At 38.1% G+C, this 20,034-nt stretch overlaps 1 protein-coding gene across 1 annotated transcript in view; it reads right to left on the reverse strand.

Annotated features, from left to right (window-relative positions):
* The window catches only part of LOC125849095 (exosome complex exonuclease RRP44 homolog A), a 34,687-nt gene that overhangs the window by 11,149 nt on the left and 3,504 nt on the right, over window positions 1-20,034 (reverse strand). The window contains exons 6-8 of the mRNA XM_049529108.1: window positions 19,619-19,749; window positions 19,275-19,515; window positions 1,663-1,810 (exon numbers count right to left, since the gene is read on the reverse strand). Of these exons, the coding sequence (XP_049385065.1) occupies window positions 1,663-1,810; window positions 19,275-19,515; window positions 19,619-19,749 (520 nt within the window). The remainder of the gene's footprint in view (window positions 1-1,662; window positions 1,811-19,274; window positions 19,516-19,618; window positions 19,750-20,034) is intronic.

Consider the following 20,034-nt stretch of genomic DNA (forward strand, 5'->3'; position numbering starts at 1 on the left):
TTTAAAGTATGAGAGTTCAGTGACAGTGCAGAGAGTCCAGCGACCATATAATTTTTGCAGGATTTTCTCATATTGAAGAGGCAGAACTCTCTAATCCCCATGTCACTTTGCAAATGATTACGGAAATTGAACTCGGCCCGACTTAATCGTAAAGCTATCACAAGAGGTAAGAAACAGTCACGAGAGGACTGACCAACACCTGAAAAGGTACCATATACAGAAGCAGTGTCTGAACTGTCCCGATAGAGGAGCAATACCTAGAACGGTCGTCAGGAAGAAGAGTAGTGGCACCAGAGGGTGTAAGCCGCCCACCAGTAGCATAAGCTATGTCAAAATCGAAGAGGGTCGAATACCATGTTACGGAAATGGACGTTGGATCTAACCCAACCTCAAAGGCTAGCACATGAGACAAATCCAAGACCATAGAAGGAGAAAAATCTCACACATTCTTTTTGATGAAATAGTGTTATAAATCGCATCAAGAAGATGCATGATAGCAAAATAGGTGCAAAATCTCACACATTTGAAATGCCAAGGGCTGAACGTTTGGAGCGTGGAATTTATGATGATCCAAATTTACTATACCTCTTGGTTTAAGATTTAGGTGAGATGTGAATGCTTTAACATGGAATCACAGCAAGCAAAGTACGACTCTCTCTATATAATTTTTTTTTACATGTTTTAGGGGGAAATGACCAACACATGATGGGGCATGGTAAAGACAATCAAATAATTTTTTCTAACAGTTTGAGGGGAAAAGCCCTAGCCCCTATACATGCCTTAAGCGTCGACGGCTCAAACGAAGCAAAAGTATAAAAATGTAGTTCAAATGTGTAAAAGAAGGGATCCCATTAGTTTTTAGTTCTGAGTGTCCCGTCAGTATGAAAAAGTATTTGACTGGACAGAAATGGTCATTGTGCGAATCCCAAATGCAAACCACAAACACTCAAACGAGAGGAAGAATTTAAAAACTAAATGTAAGTGGTGCATTTAACTCTGTCAATAATATTAGGCAAAGACATTTTTTACAAATATCTATCATGTCAGAAAAAGAAAGAGCAGGCTTTTCAACCTGATTAAAGTCAAGAAATTTCACACATTTTATCCATTTCAAGGAAAGAAAAGAATTCAAAAGACTTAACGATTTGAAAAATGAAGAATAAACCATCAAACAATATGCCATGGCCAAATCAAGTTTGACCCAAAACATGGTAGCTGAAAGGTTCCTAAAGTTAAATGACCACAACTGTGTTGCTAGGTGGTGACCTATTTGGACGGACCAAGGTGATGTCCTTTTTCTAATTACCAAAATGAAAAATAAAAGGATACAATCTTTTAAAAGAGAGAAAACATATTGTACTCTAAAGGTGATAGGATAAGTCGCCTTAAAATTTTTGCTAACTCATTTGTTTATTCAGGCAAGAACCAGCAAAGGAAAATTGTTTTGAAGGTATCTTCAGAAATAGACTTGAAATGTCTATTTGAATTTTCTGAAAACATGATTGTGTAATGCATGCACATTTCAAAATATCCTTTGAGATGCTTTTTCAAAAAAAAAAAGGGGGAGAGGATAAGAAAAACTTTAAAATCACACTAAAAAACGCACTGAATGACAAGAACAACAACACATCTAAAGCCAGCAGATAATAAACAATAACTTACGAGTGCCAGTTCCGCTTTATGATGCCAACAACACATCCAGTTGGACGAGAAGGTTTCATTTCCTCAGGTGCAGTTTGCCCTTGATTTAGGACTCTAGGAGCATCATCAGCAGTGTTTGGAGCTAAATGAACATCTTCTTCTTCATCGTCTTCAGGATACCGAAATAGTTATGAGATTTACATGCATAAAAAAAAATCCTCCATAATGAGAGCAAGTGAGGACAATCGCGATGGACAGACATGCAGGAGCAGAAGGACAAGTTCACAATCATTCATTTTGATTTGCATGAAAGTTGCAAAACATAAATTAATAATTGAATAACTTATCACACTAGAGAAATATTAAAGCAGTTCCAGAAGAGTAAGTTTGAAGATATACTATTACAGTTAAAATATAATATGGAATGAATTAAGTTTTTGAAATTTGTAAAGTTTGTACAAGTAATGGTGTAATAATAATTAGAAATGGGTCAAACATACTGAAATGGAAATGACTACTCTTTTTAGCTGGGTTAATCTCACCCCTGTATATAACCCAGATTCTTTTTTAGAATTTATTAGCTCTTTAGTCTTGTGCTAGACCTTTGGATTTGTCAGCTCTATAGACTTATGTTAGGTTTTTGTTATCTTTATATGAGCTGCTATCTCCCCCTCTTTTGTAATTATGCATCTCCTTGATGCCTTTGTGATTTATTATTCACTTGCTTCATAAAAAAAAAAAAATTATGGATAGCCACAGCAGGTTTGATTTTTGTGATATAATAATAGAGTTGTTACCTTTAAAAATAGGATTCCTTAATATCATAGAAAGTGAACCACTTATGACTTTTTTCAGGAGAGAAATGTAGAGATCTCCTTCTTAATCGAGATAGTCGAGTTGCAATATAATAGAGAAACAAGTTATATTTACAACTAAACTATGTGAAATGGTCTAGATATGACCTCTGTTAATAGTTTGGGACAATCATGTCCCTGCAATAACAAAAGTAGGTTATGTTTTCCCTTATTTTCAAATAAACTACCCTTATATTTGTCGCTATTTTCACTTCCTCCACTATCTTTATCACCCTCACAATCTCAATGCCAGTAATTAACTTCAGGAATGAAGGCAGATAAGGGGACGAATCCGAATTTGAGGATGAATAAATAATACTTCTTAGGAATTGAGATTCTCAGATTTATGAAAAAAGGGATAATGACAATGTTAGAGAATTCCTGACATTAAAGAACATGTGAAAAGCAGATAAATTATAGAAGGAATTTCAAGTTCAAAAGAAACGAGGCTCAGATTGTCAAAAAACTATCAGAAAAATGCGCTAGTCCACGATTGCTGCAAAAAGCAGATGGAATATTGTGAGAGAAATAAACCAGCTCGCAGATTCGACTGATCTTTGCCAAGCCAAACCATAAATCATCTCAAAGGCATCATTCTTTTAACTAAATCAGGCACCAAAAGGGCATCCCCAGATTTGCCCTTTTCTCAGACATAAACGAAAAGATCTTTGAATCCAGCCATGGCTGCAAGCATCAGCTAGCCTTAGAAGACAGAAGAAACACCAAGAAATGGATTTTTTCCCCAAAATCTCATAAACCCGCCTGAACTACCATGTCGAGCTACAGTTTTTCAGTTCAAGAGAAGACATGTTTGATTCAACACCCACAGAAAACAAAATCTTCACAGCCCCCTTTATGTATAAAATGGACCAGAGAATAATGAGAACAGAAAAGAGGGAGGATATGTATGATTTCACTAAAAGGATGGTTTGGTGAGGGGAAAAAAAGAAACTGAACTTTGTCAAGCCAAAACATGAATCAGCTCAAAAGCTTTGAAATTCGCCGTAAAGAAGCACAACCAAAAATAATTTTTTTATTTCCCAAAATATAAAAGATCCACCTGAGGTACCAATCATATATATATATAAAAGAGAACCATAAGCCCGCCTACGTGGTGCCACCACAAACCAGGATTCCCTTTTAATTTATTTTATTTCCAAAAATAGCCTTCACCTTTCGTGAAAAGTTATGAAACATTGTGACTTTTATGAATAGTTGCCACTTTTATAAAAAAATTGTGCTTTTTATGAAAGGTTGTAACCTTTCTGAAGGATTGTAACTTTTCCAAAGAGTTACTTTTCCAAAGAGTTGTAACATTTCTGAAAAGTTGTGACTTTTATTAATAGTTGTGACTTTTATGAAGAGTTGTCACTTTTATGAAAAGTTGTGACTTTTATGAAAGGTTGTGATCTTTCCGAAGGGTTGTAACTTTTCCAAAGAGTTGTAACATTTCCGATAAGACACAATAATCATTTGTTCACACTACTCTTTGTTGTCTATAATTAGAGGATTTTCCTCTCATTTTAAAACAACGAAAATTTTGAACTTCTTCTTCTTCTTCTTCACAATTAAATATTTGTGTACTTTGCTCCTGTTGAATGGCTCACTGAAACCATTATTTTTGTATCAATACACTGGTGAATAGAATCGTTCTATCTTGAGAGGATCTATTCCTTTAAACATCGTGTATTAGATGGAAATAATTTCCTTAAGGACACAATGTGCATACAATGGACTCGATTTTTTCCATTTTGTTTCATTCTATTTTTGAAGATCCTGGTATGTTTTTTACGGTCATTAATTTATGCTTATATTATTAATTGTTGTTTTTGAGTACATGCTTTAAACTTTGTTGTTTATGTTTATGCAAAGTTATTGTTATAAGTATTTGTTAGTACATATTAAATAACAAACGTTAATTGGGTATTCAAGCAAGGTTTATCCACTGAAATTGTTGAAGGTACAATAAAAAAGCCCTTACAAATCCATTTTCATACAAGGATGCGATTTTGTTTTCTTTAAAAAATACTTTGAGAGTTAATAACCTTGCATGCCCATATTTTTTGGTTGTTATGTTGTTGTTATCTATTTTTACTAAATTTTATCAGTGGATATTATGGGTACTTAAGGATTGAAAGTTGATTGAAGTGTAAGTCAATTTTTTGTGGTATGTTATTCTAAAACATAGGAACTTTTCTGGTTAGAATGATTCGTTATCATCATTGGATATCTCATAGTTTAGTCCTTTTAATGATATTTTTTCTCGTTGTTTTGTTGGTTCCTTAAAATTGTATTGATTATTTTTCGTTTGGTATGTATATTATCTCACTTGAACAAAACTTTTCGTCCTTTTAATGCTTTTCTTTTTTTTCCTTCTCATTCGGCTCTTCTAAATATTTTTCGTGTGAGTTATGACTATTTTCGGCAAACTTAATTTGAAGAATATGAAACAAAACCTACTCTATATAAAAGTAATACCTTAAACTACAAAAGATATGTCTATTAACATAGATTTGTTGTCCTTCATGTTCCAAGTCATTGCAAAGCGTTTGAGTTATCTAGGTTAGACTCATTTTTTATTTTTTAATGTTCAAGAATATTTCTTTAACATGAGCCTAGAATCCAACATTTTTATCTACTTGTACTTTCATAATGCAACAATTATACATACATATTTTTGAACAAGTCGTAAAGTTGCATTAATGAAGCATCTAGAAGGGCCTTCAGACCAGCAGTTTATTGAAGATTAAATTTCTAAAAGGGTCAACAATATTATTTTGTTGTTGTTTCAAATTTATTTTTCTCCTTCTATAAATTTTGTTAGAGTAACAAAGTAACAATAACGAAAAGTGGTGAACGTTTGACCTCAGACAAGTAGATTATTGAAAAGGTTGTTCAAAAGCTTAGAAAGATTATTTATACCCGCGCGAAGCACAGGTAAATTACCTAGTTACCATGTAAAGCAACAGATTTCAGCACAAGAGAAAACATATTGATTAACTTCCACAGAAGACAAAGTTTGAACAACCTCATTGTGTATAAAACGGAGCAGAGAGAGTAATAAGAATAAGAAAAGAGGGAGGTTTTGTGTAGTTTCACCAAAAGGATGGTTTGGTTGGGGGGGAGGACCTTATGAAACAGAAGAAACACGAAGAAAGGAAACTTCTTTCAAAATCTCATAAGCCCACCTAAGGTGCCATGCCAAGCAACAATTTTTCACTCGAGAAAACATGTTTGAATGTGTATAAAATGGGCCAGAGAGAGTTATACCACAGAAGGTAATAAGAAAAGAGTAAGGTCGTGTATAATTTTATCAAAGAGGTGGTTTGTTGTGTTTGTGGTGGGCAGTGGGGAGAAGGGACAGACGTTTGCCAAGCCAAAACACGAATCAGCTCAAAAGCTTTGGAAACTGCCATGGCTGAAAGAATCAGTTAGCTTTAGGAGACAGAAGAAACACTAAGAAATGGAACTTCTCCAAAATCTCATAGACCCACTTGAGGTACCACACCAAGCAACAGCTTTTCAGCTCAAGAGAGAACATGTTTGATTGCAATTTTAAGTTATACCAGAGAGACTAATAAGAACAAGAAAAGTGGAAGGTCATGTACTCTCACCACAAAGGTGGTTAAAGTGACGAAAAAAAAACTTTCCAATGCCAAAACAAGATTAGCACAAAAGTTTGAAACACAGCATAGCTGCAAGCAACAGTTATTTAGCTCGAGAGATAACATGTTTGATTGAACATCGACCAATGAAAACCTCCAAATCATCATTGTGCATAAAACGGAACAGAGTGAGTAATAAGAAGAAGAAAAGAAGGAATGCAAGAGTATGGAGATAGGAAGAAGACATTCTACTGAAGACTGGTGGGAGTTAATACCAGCTTGCATTTGGTATTTCAGACCCCAACCTGAGGTGCCATGCCAAGCAACAGTTTTTCAGCTCTAGAGAGAACAAGATTGATTGCCATTCTGAGTAAAAGCGGAGAGAGAAACAAAAATAAGAAAGTTATCTGTAATTTCAGCAAAAAGGTGGGTTAGTGAGAAAAAAAGGAACTTTGCGACGCCAAAACACAATTAGCTCAAAAGCTTTGAAATCCATCGTGGCTGCAGGCATCAAGTTAGCCTTATGAGACAGAGAAGAAACACCAAGATATGGAAATTGTTTTACAAAATCTCATAGATTCACCCACCTGAGTAGCCAAGCAAGCAACAGTTTTCTAGCTCAAGAGAGAACATGTTTGATTGCTTTTCGAGATATACCAAAGAGAGTAAGAAGAACAAGAAAAGTGGAAGGTCATGTACTTTCACCAAAACGGTGGTTAAAAAGAAAAAAAAAATAGAATTTCTGATGCCAAAACATAATTAGCTCAAAAACTTTGAAACGCATCATGACTACAGATTAACTATGAGGACAGAGAAGAAAAACCAAGGAATGAACCTTTTCCTAAAATCGCATAAAACCACCTGAAGTGCCGTGCCAAGCAACAGTTGTTTGTCTCGAGAGATAACATGTTTGATTGAACATCGACGGATGAAAACCTCCAAATCTTCATTGTGTATAAAACAGAGCAGATTGAGTTAAGAATGAGAAAAGAAGGAGTGCATGGGAGATATCACGAAAAGGTTGGTTCGGAGAGGGGGGAAAAGCATGGCTAAGTCAAAACACGAATCAGCTCAAAAGCTTAGGAGTCTATCATGGCTGCAAGCATCAGATAGCCTTATGAGATAGTGAAGAAAACCATGAAATGGAATATTCACCAAAATCTCACAGACCCCGACTAGAGGTGCCATGCCAAGCAACAGTTTCAGCTCTTGAAGGAACATGTTTGATTGCCATTTTGAGTACAACCAGAGAGAGAAATAAAAATAAGAAAAGTTATGTGTAATTTAAGTAAAAGGTGAGTTGGTGAGAAAAAAACTGATCTTTGCAATGCCAAAACACAATTAGCTCAAAAGCTTTGAAATCCATCGTGGCAGCAAGAATCAGTTAGCATTATGAGACAGAGAAGAAACACCAAGAAATGGAAATTGTTTTCCAAAATATCATAGACCCACATGATATGCCATGCCAAGTCCCAATTTTTCAGCACATGAGAAAACAAGTTCTACAAAACTTCCACGGAAAAAAAAACCTCCACATCCTCATGGTTTATAAAAATGGAGCAAAGAGAATAATAAGAACAAGAAAAGTGGAAGGTCGTGTGTAATTTCACGAAAAGGGTGGTTTGGTGTGGAGGGGGAAAGAAAATGAACATTGCCAAGTCCAAACAAGAATCAGCTCAAAAGCATTGTAATTTGTTGTGGCTGCAAGAATCAGTTAGCCATATGAGACGGAGAAGATACATCATAAAATGGAACTTCCTCTTAAATCTGATAGACCCACTTCAGTTGCCATGCCAAGCAACAATTTTCTAGCTTAAGAGAGAACATGTTTGAATGCTTTTTAAGTTATACCAGAGAGAGTAATAAGAATAAGAAAAGTGGAAGGTCGTGTACTTTCACCACAGAGGTGGTTAAAGTGACAACACGATTAGCTCAAAAGCTTTGAAACGCAGCATGGCTCCAAGCAACAGATTGACTGTGACAGAGAGAAGAAAGACCAAAAAATGGTCTTTTTCCTAAAATCTCATAGACCCACCTGAAGTGCCATGCCAAGCAACAAGTGTTTAGCTCAAGAGATAACTTGTATGATTGAACATAGATGAAAACCTACAAATCTTCATTGTGCATAAAACGGAACGGAGTGAGTAATAAGAATTAAGAAAAAGAGGGAGTGCAAGAGTAATATCACGAAAACGGTGGTTCGGAGAGGGGGAGAAAAGCATGGCTAAGTCAAAACACGAATCAGCTCAAAAGCTTACGAGTCTGTCATGGCTGCAAGCATCAGTGGGCCTTATGAGATAGTGAAGAAACACCATGAAATGGAACTTTATCAAAAATCTTCTAGACCCCCACCTAAGGTGTCATGCCAAGCAACAGTTTTTCAGCTCAAGAGAGAACATGTTTAATTGCCATATTGAGTTAAACCAGAGAGAGCAAGAAAAATAAGAAAAGTCATGTGTAATTTCAGCAAAAGGGTGAATTGGTGAGAAAAAAACTGAATTTTGCAAAGCCAAAACACAATTAGGTCAAAAGCACTGAAATCTGTTGTGGCTGCACGCATCAGTTAGCCATATGAGATAGATTAGAAACACCAAGAAATGGAAATTGTTTTACAAAATCTCATAGACCCACCTGATGTGCCGTGCCAAGTCCCAGATTTTCAGCTCCAGAGAAAACAAGTTTTACAAAACTTCCACAGAAGAAATAACTTCCACATCCTCATGGTTTATAAAATGGAACAAAGAGATTAATAAGAATAAGAAAAGAGGAAGGTCATGGGTAATTTCACGAAAAGGGTGGATTGGTGTGGAGGGGGAAAGAAAATGAACATTGCCAAGCCCAAACAAGAATCAGCTCAAAAGCATTGGAATTTGTCGTGGCTGCAAGCATCAGTTAGCCTTATGAGACGGAGAACATACACCATGACATGTAACTTCCTCTTAAATCTGATAGACCCACCTGAGTTGCCATGCCAAGCAACAGTTTTCTCGCTTAAGAGAGAACATGTTTGATTGCTTCTTGAGTTATACCAGAGAGAATAATAAGAACAAGAAAAGTGGAAGGTCGCGTACTTACACCAAAAATGTGGTCAAAGTGAAAAAAAAATTAAACTTTCCGATGCCAAAACACAATTAGCTCTAAAGTTTTGAAATGCAGCATGGCTGCAAGCAACAGAGTGACTATGAGACAGAGAAGAAAGACCAAGAAATGGACCTCTTCCTAAAATCTCATAGACCCATCTGAAGTGTGGTGCCAAGCAACAGTTAATTAGCTCAAGAGATAACATGTTTGATTGAACATCGACGGATGAGAAGTTTCAAATCTTCATTGAATATAAAACGGAGCAGCGTGAGTAATAAGAATAAGATAAGAAAAGAAGGAGTGCAAGAGTAATATCACAAAAAAGGCGGTTGGAGAAGGGGGGGAAAGCATGGCTAAGTCAAAACATGAATCAGCTCAAAAGCTTAGGAGTCTGTCATGGCTGCAAGCATCAGTTAGCTTTATGAGATAGTTAAGAAACACCATGAAATGGAACTTCTTCAAAAATCTCACAGACCCCAACCTGACGTGCCATGCCAAGTAACAGTTTTTCAGCTCAAGAGAGAACAAGATTGATTGCCATTTTGAGTAAAACCGGATAGAGAAACAAAAATAAGAAAAGTTATCTGTAATTTCAGCAAAAGGGTGGGTTAGTGAGAAAAAAATGAACTTTGTGATGCCAAAACACAATTAGCACAAAAGCTTTGAAATCTGTCATGGCTGCAGGCATTAGTTAGCCTTATGAGACAGAAGAAACACCTAGAAATGGAAATTGTTTTACAAAATCTCATAGATCCACAAGATGTACCGTGCCAAGTCCCGGTTTTTCAGCTAGAGAGAAGAATTTTTACAAAACCTCCACGAAAAAAAACACCACATCCTCAGGGTTCATAAAATGGAGCAAAGAGAGTAAAACAAACAAGAAAAGTGGAAGGTCGTGTTTAATTTCACGAAAAGGGTGGTTTGGTGTGGAGGGGGAAGGAAAATGAATATTGCAAGGACCAAAAGAGAATCAGCTCAAAAGCATTGGAATTTGTCGTGGCTGCAAACATCAATTAGCCTTATGAGACGGAGAAGATACACCATGAAATGGAACTCCCTTTTAAGTCTGATACACCCACCTGAGTTGCCATACAAACAACAGTTTTCTAGCTCAAGAGAGAACATGTTTGATTGCTTTTTGAGATATACCAGAGAGAGTAACAAGAACAAGAAAAGTGGAAGGTCATGTACTTTCACCAAAACGTGGTTAAACAGAAACAAAAATAAACTTTCCGATGCCAAAGCACGATTAGCTCAAAAGCTTTGTAACGCAGCATGGGTGCAAGCAACAGATTTACTATGAGGACAGAGAAGAAAGACCAAGGAATGGACCTTTTCCTAAAATCTCATAAAACCACCTGAAGTGACATGCCAAGCGACAGTTTTTTAGCTCGAGAGATAACATGTTTGATTGAACATCGACAGATGAAAACCTCCAAATCTTTATTGTGTATAAACAGAGCAAATTGAGTTAAGAATAAGAAAAGAGGGAGTGCATGGGAAATATCACGAAAAGGGTGGTTCAGAGAGGGGGGGGGAAAGCATGGGTAAGTCAAAACATGAATCAGCTCAAAAACGTAGGAGTCTGTCATGGCTGCAAGCATCAGCTAGCCTTATGAGATAGTGACGAAACACCATTAAATGGAACTTTATCCAAAATCTTACAGACCCCCATCTGAGGTGCGCCATTCCAAGCAACAGTTTTTCAGCTCAAGAGAGAACATGTTTGATTGCCATATTGAGTAAAACCAGAGAGAGAAATAAAAATAAGAAAAGTCATGTGTAATTTCAGCGAAAAGGTGGATTGGTGCCAAAAAAACTGAACTTTGCAAAGCCAAAACACAATTAGCTCAAAAGCTTATGTGGTGGCTGCAAGCATCAGATAGCCTTATGAGCCAGAGAAGAAATACCAAGAAATGGAATTTTTTTTTACAAAATTTCATAGACCCACCTGATGTGCCGTGCCAAGTCCTGGTTTTTCAGCTCGAGAGAAAAAAAAGTTTCACAAAACTTGCATGAAAAAAAAACCTCCACATCCTCATGGTTTATAAAATGGAGCAAAGAGAAATATAAGAATAGGATAAGTGGAAGGTCGTGAAATTTCACGAAAAGGGTGGTTTGGTGTGGAAGGGGAAAGAAAATGAACATTGCCAAGCCCAAACAAGAATCAGCTCAAAAGCATTGGAATTTGTCGTGGAGCCTTATTAGACGGAGAAGATACACCATGAAATGGAACTTCCTTTTAAGTCTGATAAACCCACCTGAGTTGCCATGCCAAGCAACAGTTTTCTAGCTCAAGAGAGAACATGTTTGATTGCTTTTCAAGTTATACCAGAGAGAATAATAAGAACAAAAAAAGTGGAAGGTCGTGTACTTTCACCAGAAAGGTGGTTAAAGTGACAAAAAAACATAAACTTTCCAATGCCAAAACATAATTAGCTCTAAAGCTTTGAAACGCAGCATGGCTGCAAGCAACAGATTGACTATGAGATAGAGAAGAAAGACCAAGAAATGGACCTTTTCCTAAATTCTCATACACCCACCTGAAGTGTCGTGTCAAGCAACAGTTATTTAGCTCGAGAGATAACATGTTTGATTGAACATCGACCAATGAAAACCTCCAAATCATCATTGTGCATAAAACGGAACAGAGTGAATAGTAAGAAGAAGAAAAGAAGGAAAATGCAGGATAATATCACGAAAAGGGTGGTTCGGAGAGGGGAGGAAAGCATGTCTAGGTCAAAACACGAATCAGCTCAAGTCTTAGGAGTCTGTCATGGCTGCAAGCATCAGTTAGCCTTATGAGATAGTGAAGAAACACCACGAAATGGAATTTTTTCCAAAATCTCACAGACCCAACAGTGTTTCAGCTCATGAGAGAACCCGTTTGATTGCCATTTTGAATTATACCAAACAGAAATAAAAATAAGGAAAGTGTAATTTCACCAAAAGAGTGGTTTGGTGAGGAGAAAAACTGAACTTTGCAAAGCCAAAACACAATTAGCTCAAAAGCTTTGAAATTTGTCGTGGCTGCAAGCATCAGTTAGTCAGATGAGACAGAGAAGAAACACCAAGAAATGGAAATTGATTTTCCAAAATCTAATAGACCTACCTGAGGTGCAGTGCCAATCAACAGTTTTTCAGCTCGAGAGAAATCAAGTTTAATTGAACCTCCACTGAAGACAAAACCTCCACATCCTCATGGTTTATAAAAAGGAGCAGAGAGTGATATAAATAAGAATAAGAAAAGAGGAAGGCCATGTGTAATTTTACGAAGGGGGGAGGACTGCACTTTGCCAAGCAAAAACACGAATCAGCTCAAAAGCTTTGAGATCTGTCATGGCTGCAAGCAAGCATCAGTTGGCCTTATCAAACAGAGAAGATACACCATGAAAAGTGGAACTTTCTCCTAAATCTCATAGACCAACCTGAGGTGCCATGCCAAGCACAGTTTTTCAGCTCAAAAGAGAACATGTTTGATTGCTTTTTCGAGTTATACCAGAGAGAGTAATAAGAACAAGAATAGTATAAGGTCGTGTAGTTTCACCAAAAAGGTGGTTTAGTGACAAGAAAATTGAATTTTGCAACCCCAAAACACGATTAGCTCAAAAGATTTAAAACTCAGCATGGCAGCAAGCATCAGTTTGCCTATGAGACAGAGAAGAAAGACCAAGAAATGGATCTTTTCAAAAATCTCATAGACCCACCTGAGGTGCCATGCCGAGCAACATTTTTTCAGCTCAAGAGAAAAAACGTTTGATTCAGCTTCCACATAAGACAAAACCTTTAAATCCTCATTATGTATAAAACAGACCAGAGAGAAATAAGAAAAAGAAAAAGGGAACCAAAAAAATTCTAAATGTTCCCAGGCACTAGTTTCGAGACAATCTTCTGACGTCCCTTCTGGACTTCGGAGGTTTTTCTTTTCTCCGGTGGACTTCTTCCACCGGAATACTACTCTTTTCTTTCTCGTTTTTTTAAAACTCCATTGCTGTTCAGATGGACAACAGAGTTTATTTCAGATCTGGGGGGAAGTCTTACGACATCACGGAGTCTAGATCAAAAGCTGAAGTATGGTATGACTGGGTTGAAGATGCTAGGCATCACATGAGGAGAATGGTTCTTAGCAGGGGAGCACTCGGTTGGGTCTGCAAAAGGCTAACAGAGGCTTCAGGGATCAGAGGGAAAGCAGCCAAGTCATGGAGATGCAGGGATTTCTCAACGAACTTCTTTATAGCTTTGAAATTCAATCAATACGGGAGATACCTGTCTCTAATTTCAGTTAAAGGTAGTGACAGAGCAGTTATTATACTCCCAGAAAGTGCATTCAATGAGGGGTGGGGAAAGTTAGCTAAGAAGATAGAAGCATTCATTAATAGGGGTATAAAACAAACAAAAGCATTTAAATTATCAGGGGAGGCAGACTATGCTGCTAACAAGGGGGGAAGGAGTTATAAAGACGTTTTGCAGAAAAGTAAATGGACCAGAATTGAGACAGAGCTAACAGAAGAAGGCAGCATGTTGCAAGCTCGAGTCCAATTAGAAGACGAAGACCTATTGGCACGTTGTCTAGTGGGGAAATTTTTTGGAGAAGATGATACACCCACTAGAAATGATGTCAGAAGATGGGCTCAACAGACTTGGAATGGAGCGCATGGAGTCCAAGTCTATGATATGAATGGAATTTTATTTCTTTTTGAATTCCAGTCCAGTAAAGCAGCAGAACACGTTTTGATGGGTGACTGGAGAAGACAAGGGAGCAGATTAAAGCTTCAATGGTGGTCGCCGACCATTGGGGCTTTCCCAATAACCCATGAGTTCGAATGGTTTTGGGTTCGAGTTCTAGGGTTGCCTCTACATCTCTGGTCCAGGCCAATAATGAAGGAAATTGGAGATCGGTGTGGCGGCTGGATAGAGACAGAAGAAGAAACCGATCTCAAAAATCATCTCCGTTGGGCTAGGATTCGTGTCAAAGGTCCGGCAAAAAAAATTCCGGCATCCATCGAGATCGCCGATGAGGAGAACATCTTCTCTCTACCTATATGGGTAGAATCGCCGGTGACTTTTCGTAAAAAGTACGATGAGGGAGCGTGTACAAGTAAGGAAAGAGACGAGGGTGGGTATCGAGGGAGGAACCCATCAGATCTGTCTAGGTGCAGAGATATTCATAGGTCTGAAAAGCTGCCTGTTAAACCTAACAGAGAAGAAAAGGTTTTTTTTGGTGAAAGAAGTCACGTGGGTGAAAAAGTCATAAAGGGGGCCACTTCAAAACAAATAGAGGGCCACTTGGTTTTAAACCCTGGCCCAAGTCATTTGGGCATGTTAAAAGCCCAATTTTCAAAAGACTGCCCGACAGAACCTGAACCTTTTATTTGCGATGTAAATCGCTGGGAAAAAAATCATGAAATTATATACTCCTCAACTGATCAGATTCTGATGGAAGAAACAAAGGTGAAAGATTCAATTAGCAATTATATACAATCGAAAGTCAACACACAGGTGAATGCTGAAGAATCTCCACAAATTTCGGAAGAGCTAAATGAAGAAGAAGCTGAGTTATATGGGCAGAATAGTTCAAAACAAATCACAATTCTGGGTGACCCAACACCCATTCAATGTGATGCTTCGGAATGCAGCAAAGAAGTCGAAGGCAAGGCAACAGAATGGGTACAGAAAAATCTGTTGAGGCTAAGCAAAGAGTTTGGAGTAGCTTTCGAGGGGTGCACAGAGGAAGCTTTCAATTTACTTTTGAAAATTGACCAGAGGAGGCTCAAAGAGTTAACAAAAATAGACCCCATCTCGGGGACATGTGAGAATCAGATGGTGCCCAAAGAAGTAAGGAATCTTATCTTTGATGTAAATTACAAAGATAAAGAGTCCAGGAGTGCAACAAGGAGTAGAGGGAGAAATGCAACCTCACATTTATCATGAAGCTAAAAATATTTTCATGGAATGTGAGGGGGCTCAACATGGATACCAAGAGGAATCTGGTAAGAAGTAGAATACAACAAGAGGGGGTGGACATAATAGTGTTGGTGGAGACGAAACTTAGGGGGGAGGTAGGGGAGTATGTGCAGCAGTTGGGGGGAAACAGATGGATGGGAGGAATGTGGATGGAATCTTTAGGTAGTAGGGGGGTATCTTGATAATGTGGGACAAAAGAAATTGGAAAGGGGAACCAGTAGAAAGAGGAAACCAAAGCATTACCTGCAGTTTCAGTGGTTTAAATCAAGACCTCATCTGGTTCATCACTGCAGTATATGCATCATGCGATGGGAGGGAGAGAAAGGAACTGTGGGAGGAGTTGGGTGCAATGAGGAGCTTCTGTGAAGGGCCATGGGTGGTATGTGGGGATTTCAACACCACAAGGTTTCCATCTGAAAAGACCAATTGTAGCAGAATTTCCGAGGCTATGTCTGATTTCTCCAGTTGCATCAATGAATTGGAACTTGTGGATCCCCCTTTATTTGGGGGACCCTACACATGGAGAGGAGGGGAAAATCAGAAAAATGCTTCAAGAATCGACAGATTCCTGTACTCTTTTCCTTGGGATGAAATGTTCACCCAAATTAGACAAAGTACTTTACCTAGTTTGGGGTCTGATCATAATCCAATAGTACTGATCTGTGGGGATGAGGTTTTCAAAAAATCATATTTCAAGTTTGAGAAGTGGTGGTTAAATGTGGAGGGCTTTCGAGACAAAGTTAAGGAGTGGTGGGGTTCCTTTAATGTGACCGGCAGTCCTGACTTTATACTAGCCTCAAAATTGAGCTTCTTAAAAAAGAAGCTCAAAGAATGGAGCAAAGAAAATAGAGGCAACTGGAGGGTCAGAAAAGAACACCTACTGGAACAAATTGGCAGGTGGGAAAACATTCAAGTGCACAGAGCATTAACAGATGATGAGCAACTTTTGAAAGCTCATATAGCAATGGAGTATGAGGAAGTAGCTAGAAATGAGGAAATCCATTGGAGACAAAGATCCAGAATTCAGTGGATAAAGAATGGAGATAAGAACACCAAGTTCTTCCACAGAATGGCGACATCCCACAAAAGAAACAATACTATAGAATCCTTAGTGATTAATGGAGAAGAGTCTTCAGATCCTGTTGCAATCAGAAATGAAATTGTGGATTTTTATCAGATTTTGTACAAGGAGACAGAAAGTTGGAGACCATCTTTGAACATCTTAGATGTTCAAACAATCACAGAAGAAGAACAAATATTGTTGTCTAGAGGCTTTGAGGAGGAAGAAGTTTTGGAAGGAATAAAACAGTGTGCTGTTGATAAAGCACCTGGACCAGATGGCTATACAATGGCTTTCTTCAGTGCTTTTTGGGAAACTATCAAAGATGATGTGATGCAAACCTTCCACAAATTTCATGCTCATCAAAAGTTTGAAAAGAGTTTTAATGCCACTTTTGTAGCTTTAATTCCAAAGAAGGTGGGGGCAAATGAGCTAAAGGATTTTAGACCTATCAGCTTGATCACAGGGGTATACAAGATCATAGCTAAGGTGCTGGCAGAAAGGTTAAAAAAGGTGATCAGTAAGCTAATAAACAAGCATCAAATGGCCTTTATCAAAGGAAGGCAAATCATAGATGCTGCACTTCTAGCTAGTGAGTGCATTGATTCTAGAATTAGAGGTGGAATCCCTGGACTGATGTGCAAGCTAGACATTGAGAAGGCATATGACCATTTAAACTGGGAGTTTCTAATCAATGTCCTAAGGCAGATGGGGTTTGGGTGGAGATGGTTAAGCTGGATAAATTTCTGCATTAAAACCACGCGGTTCTCCATACTTGTAAATGGAGAACCAGTTGGTTTTTTTCCAGCAGAAAGAGGCCTGAGACAAGGGGACCCACTATCCCCTTTTCTATTTATCTTAGCCATGGAAGGTTTGGACAGATTGATGAGAGTTGCTTCTCAGAATAACTGGATAAGGGGCTTTTCCATAAAGAACAGGGTAAATGATACAATTGAACTAACACATCTTTTGTATGCAGATGACACATTGGTATTCTGTGAAGCTGAGCAGGAACAAATTTGCTACTTAAGAGTGATCCTGGTGGTCTTTGAGGCTTGCTCAGGATTGAAAGTAAACTGGAGAAAGAGTAGCATTTTTCCAATTAAGGAAGTGCAACAGATTGAGGATCTTGCAAGCATCTTGAAGTGCAAGATAGAGAAGCTCCCAACAGTTTACCTTGGGATGCCTTTGGGTTCTGAGCACAAAGCAGGAAAAATTTGGGATGGCATTATTGAGAAAACAGAGAAGAAATTGGCTATATGGAAATCTCAATACCTATCTCTGGGAGGTAGAGTTACATTAATTAACTCAGTTCTGGATTCTTTACCCACTTATGTGATGTCCCTTTTTCCTATTCCTAGTAGCATAGTGAAGGTTTTAGATGCACTCAGAAGGAACTTCTTATGGCAAGGGAACAAGATAGAAAAGGGATTCAACCTGGTGAAATGGCCTGTAGTACAACAAAGCAAGGAAAATGGGGGGCTGGGAGTGAGAAATTTAAAAGTTCATAACATGAGCCTCCTCTCAAAATGGTTGTGGAGATATAATCAGGAGGAGCAGGCTCTATGGAAAGAGATAATAAACCACAAATATGGGCAAGAGGATTTCTGGTGCACTAGTGAAGTTAATGAAACTTATGGAGTTGGGGTGTGGAGGACCATCAGAAACCTTTGGGAGAGTCTAAAGAACAACTCAAAAATTGTGGTGGGTAGAGGAGACAAAACAAAGTTCTGGCTAGATGATTGGTGTGGAAATGGGATTTTGAGGGACTTGTTCCCTATTCTTTTCTCAATATGCACAAATACCAACAGCAAGATAGAGGAGATGTGGTCACCACAAGGTTGGAATATAATATTTAGAAGACTGCTAAATGACTGGGAGATTGATGGAATGGTGGAGTGTTTGGGCTTGATTGGTGGATTCCCAGGTACTACTCTAGAGCCAGACAGATTAGCATGGGGACATCACAAAGATGGGGTATTTTCAGTGAATAGATTATACAACTGGGGACTTAAAAGATGTGCAGGAAGATCCATTGGACCTTGGAACACAATATGGAAAAGTGTGGCTCCTGCCAAGGTGAAGTGTTTCACTTGGTTGGTTGCTAGGAAAAAATGTTTGACTCATGAGGCAATGCAGAAGAGGGGCATCAACATAGTATCCAGATGCCTCCTTTGTAAAGAAGCTCTGGAGACTAACAAACACTTATTCATGCACTGTAAGGTAACTGCTCGGGTGTGGGCTCTGTTTACAAGCATAGCCAATGAATATTGGACTATGCCTGAACACACCTCTGACCTTCTTAGCTGCTGGATCAAAAGGGGAGGCAGCAAAAGTCAGAAAAGATGGTGGAGAACAGTTCCAGCATGTATATGGTGGATTATATGGAAAGAAAGGAATCAGAGAATTTTTGAAGGAAAGGAGTGTACAATACAGAAGATCAAATGGAAAGTAATTACTACTTTAGGTTTTTGGTGTAAAGAACAGGATATAGAAGAGGAGTTCCAATTAGTGGACTTCATAGGATCTCTGTAAGTATTTCTTTTTAGTCTTTTCCTTTTGTTGTAACAGTTTTTTTTTTGGAGGTGGCCAGCATAGCCCTTAATGCTGAGGAATATAAAAAGTTACCAATTTCAAAAAAAAAAGAAATAAGAAAAAGAAAAAAGGTAGGTCATGTGTTATTTCACTAAAAGGGTTAGTATGTTGTGAGGGAAAAAAAGGGAGGTCAAGATGCACATGTTGATGATATTGTTGCCCTTGACCATAACCATGGCCAGTGACGACGACGGTGGATGGTGAAGGATTGATACGTTGAATGGAGGTCAGTAAAAAGTTAAAGGGGGTGGTAAAAGTGGTGGATGAAGCCACGTAATAGAAATGTGGCAAATGATAGTGCTAATTAGTTTGATCAGATACTAATTACTCTTAAATCGTTTTTAGTTATTTGATGACTCAATTGTTAATAGAGGACAAATCTAGACCATTTCGCGTAGTTCTAAGGCAAATTAGGTCACTTTTGCAATATACAAGAAAGTCATGTTCATTAAAGAAAAAAAGAAGTGGACAAACCTTCATCAGCTAATGCCAAAGACTTCTCCTCGTGCCACTGTTCTGGAGGCAAAAGCTCAACTGCCACTATATCACCATCAAAAGCCCTATTCATGTTTGCACGTCCATATATAATTATCTCATCACCAATGCTTTCACTTCCAACATATGCTTCAAATGGATTAAAACGGTTAACGCGAAGTTTCCCCTGGTGAAGGAGTCCCCGAAGCAAGCCAGAAGTAATTTCTGACATGGGCTTATGCTATAGAAAACATGAACAACAGGTGTAATTTACCAGATCATAGCCTTAAAAACAGCACCCAAAAAAATCCCCTAGATAAATTGTATTAAGCGGTTAAATATACCTCATTATAAATGACTTTTCGCTTTGAAGGCCTCAAATCCTCAACATCAGCCATATTAACATCTTCAGAAGGAGGCTGTACTATTAGGTCAAGCAATTCTGGCTGACCAAGTGACTTTACATAGCATTCAACTGAGATCAATGGAAGTAAGTTGGTTAAGATTGCTGAAGATAAATTTAACTAAGCAGGAACTAAAGAAAACAGCTCTATACACAGTAACGACTAAAGAGAACTTTCATGAACATTAACAGAAGCCTCTCAGTGGTCAAATCAGTACACCACAGCAGTGTTACCAAAGGCGCGCTTAAGCCCTAAAGCAAGGCTCAAAACGTGTTGAGTGCTTCGCCTCGCTTTATGTGCGCTTCAGTGTCGTCATCAAAGTTCTAAGACAAACTTTTCCTTGTCAATGAATTGAT

The sequence above is a fragment of the Solanum stenotomum genome, chromosome 12 (genome assembly GCF_019186545.1).
Source record: "Solanum stenotomum isolate F172 chromosome 12, ASM1918654v1, whole genome shotgun sequence".
NCBI lineage: Eukaryota > Viridiplantae > Streptophyta > Magnoliopsida > Solanales > Solanaceae > Solanum > Solanum stenotomum.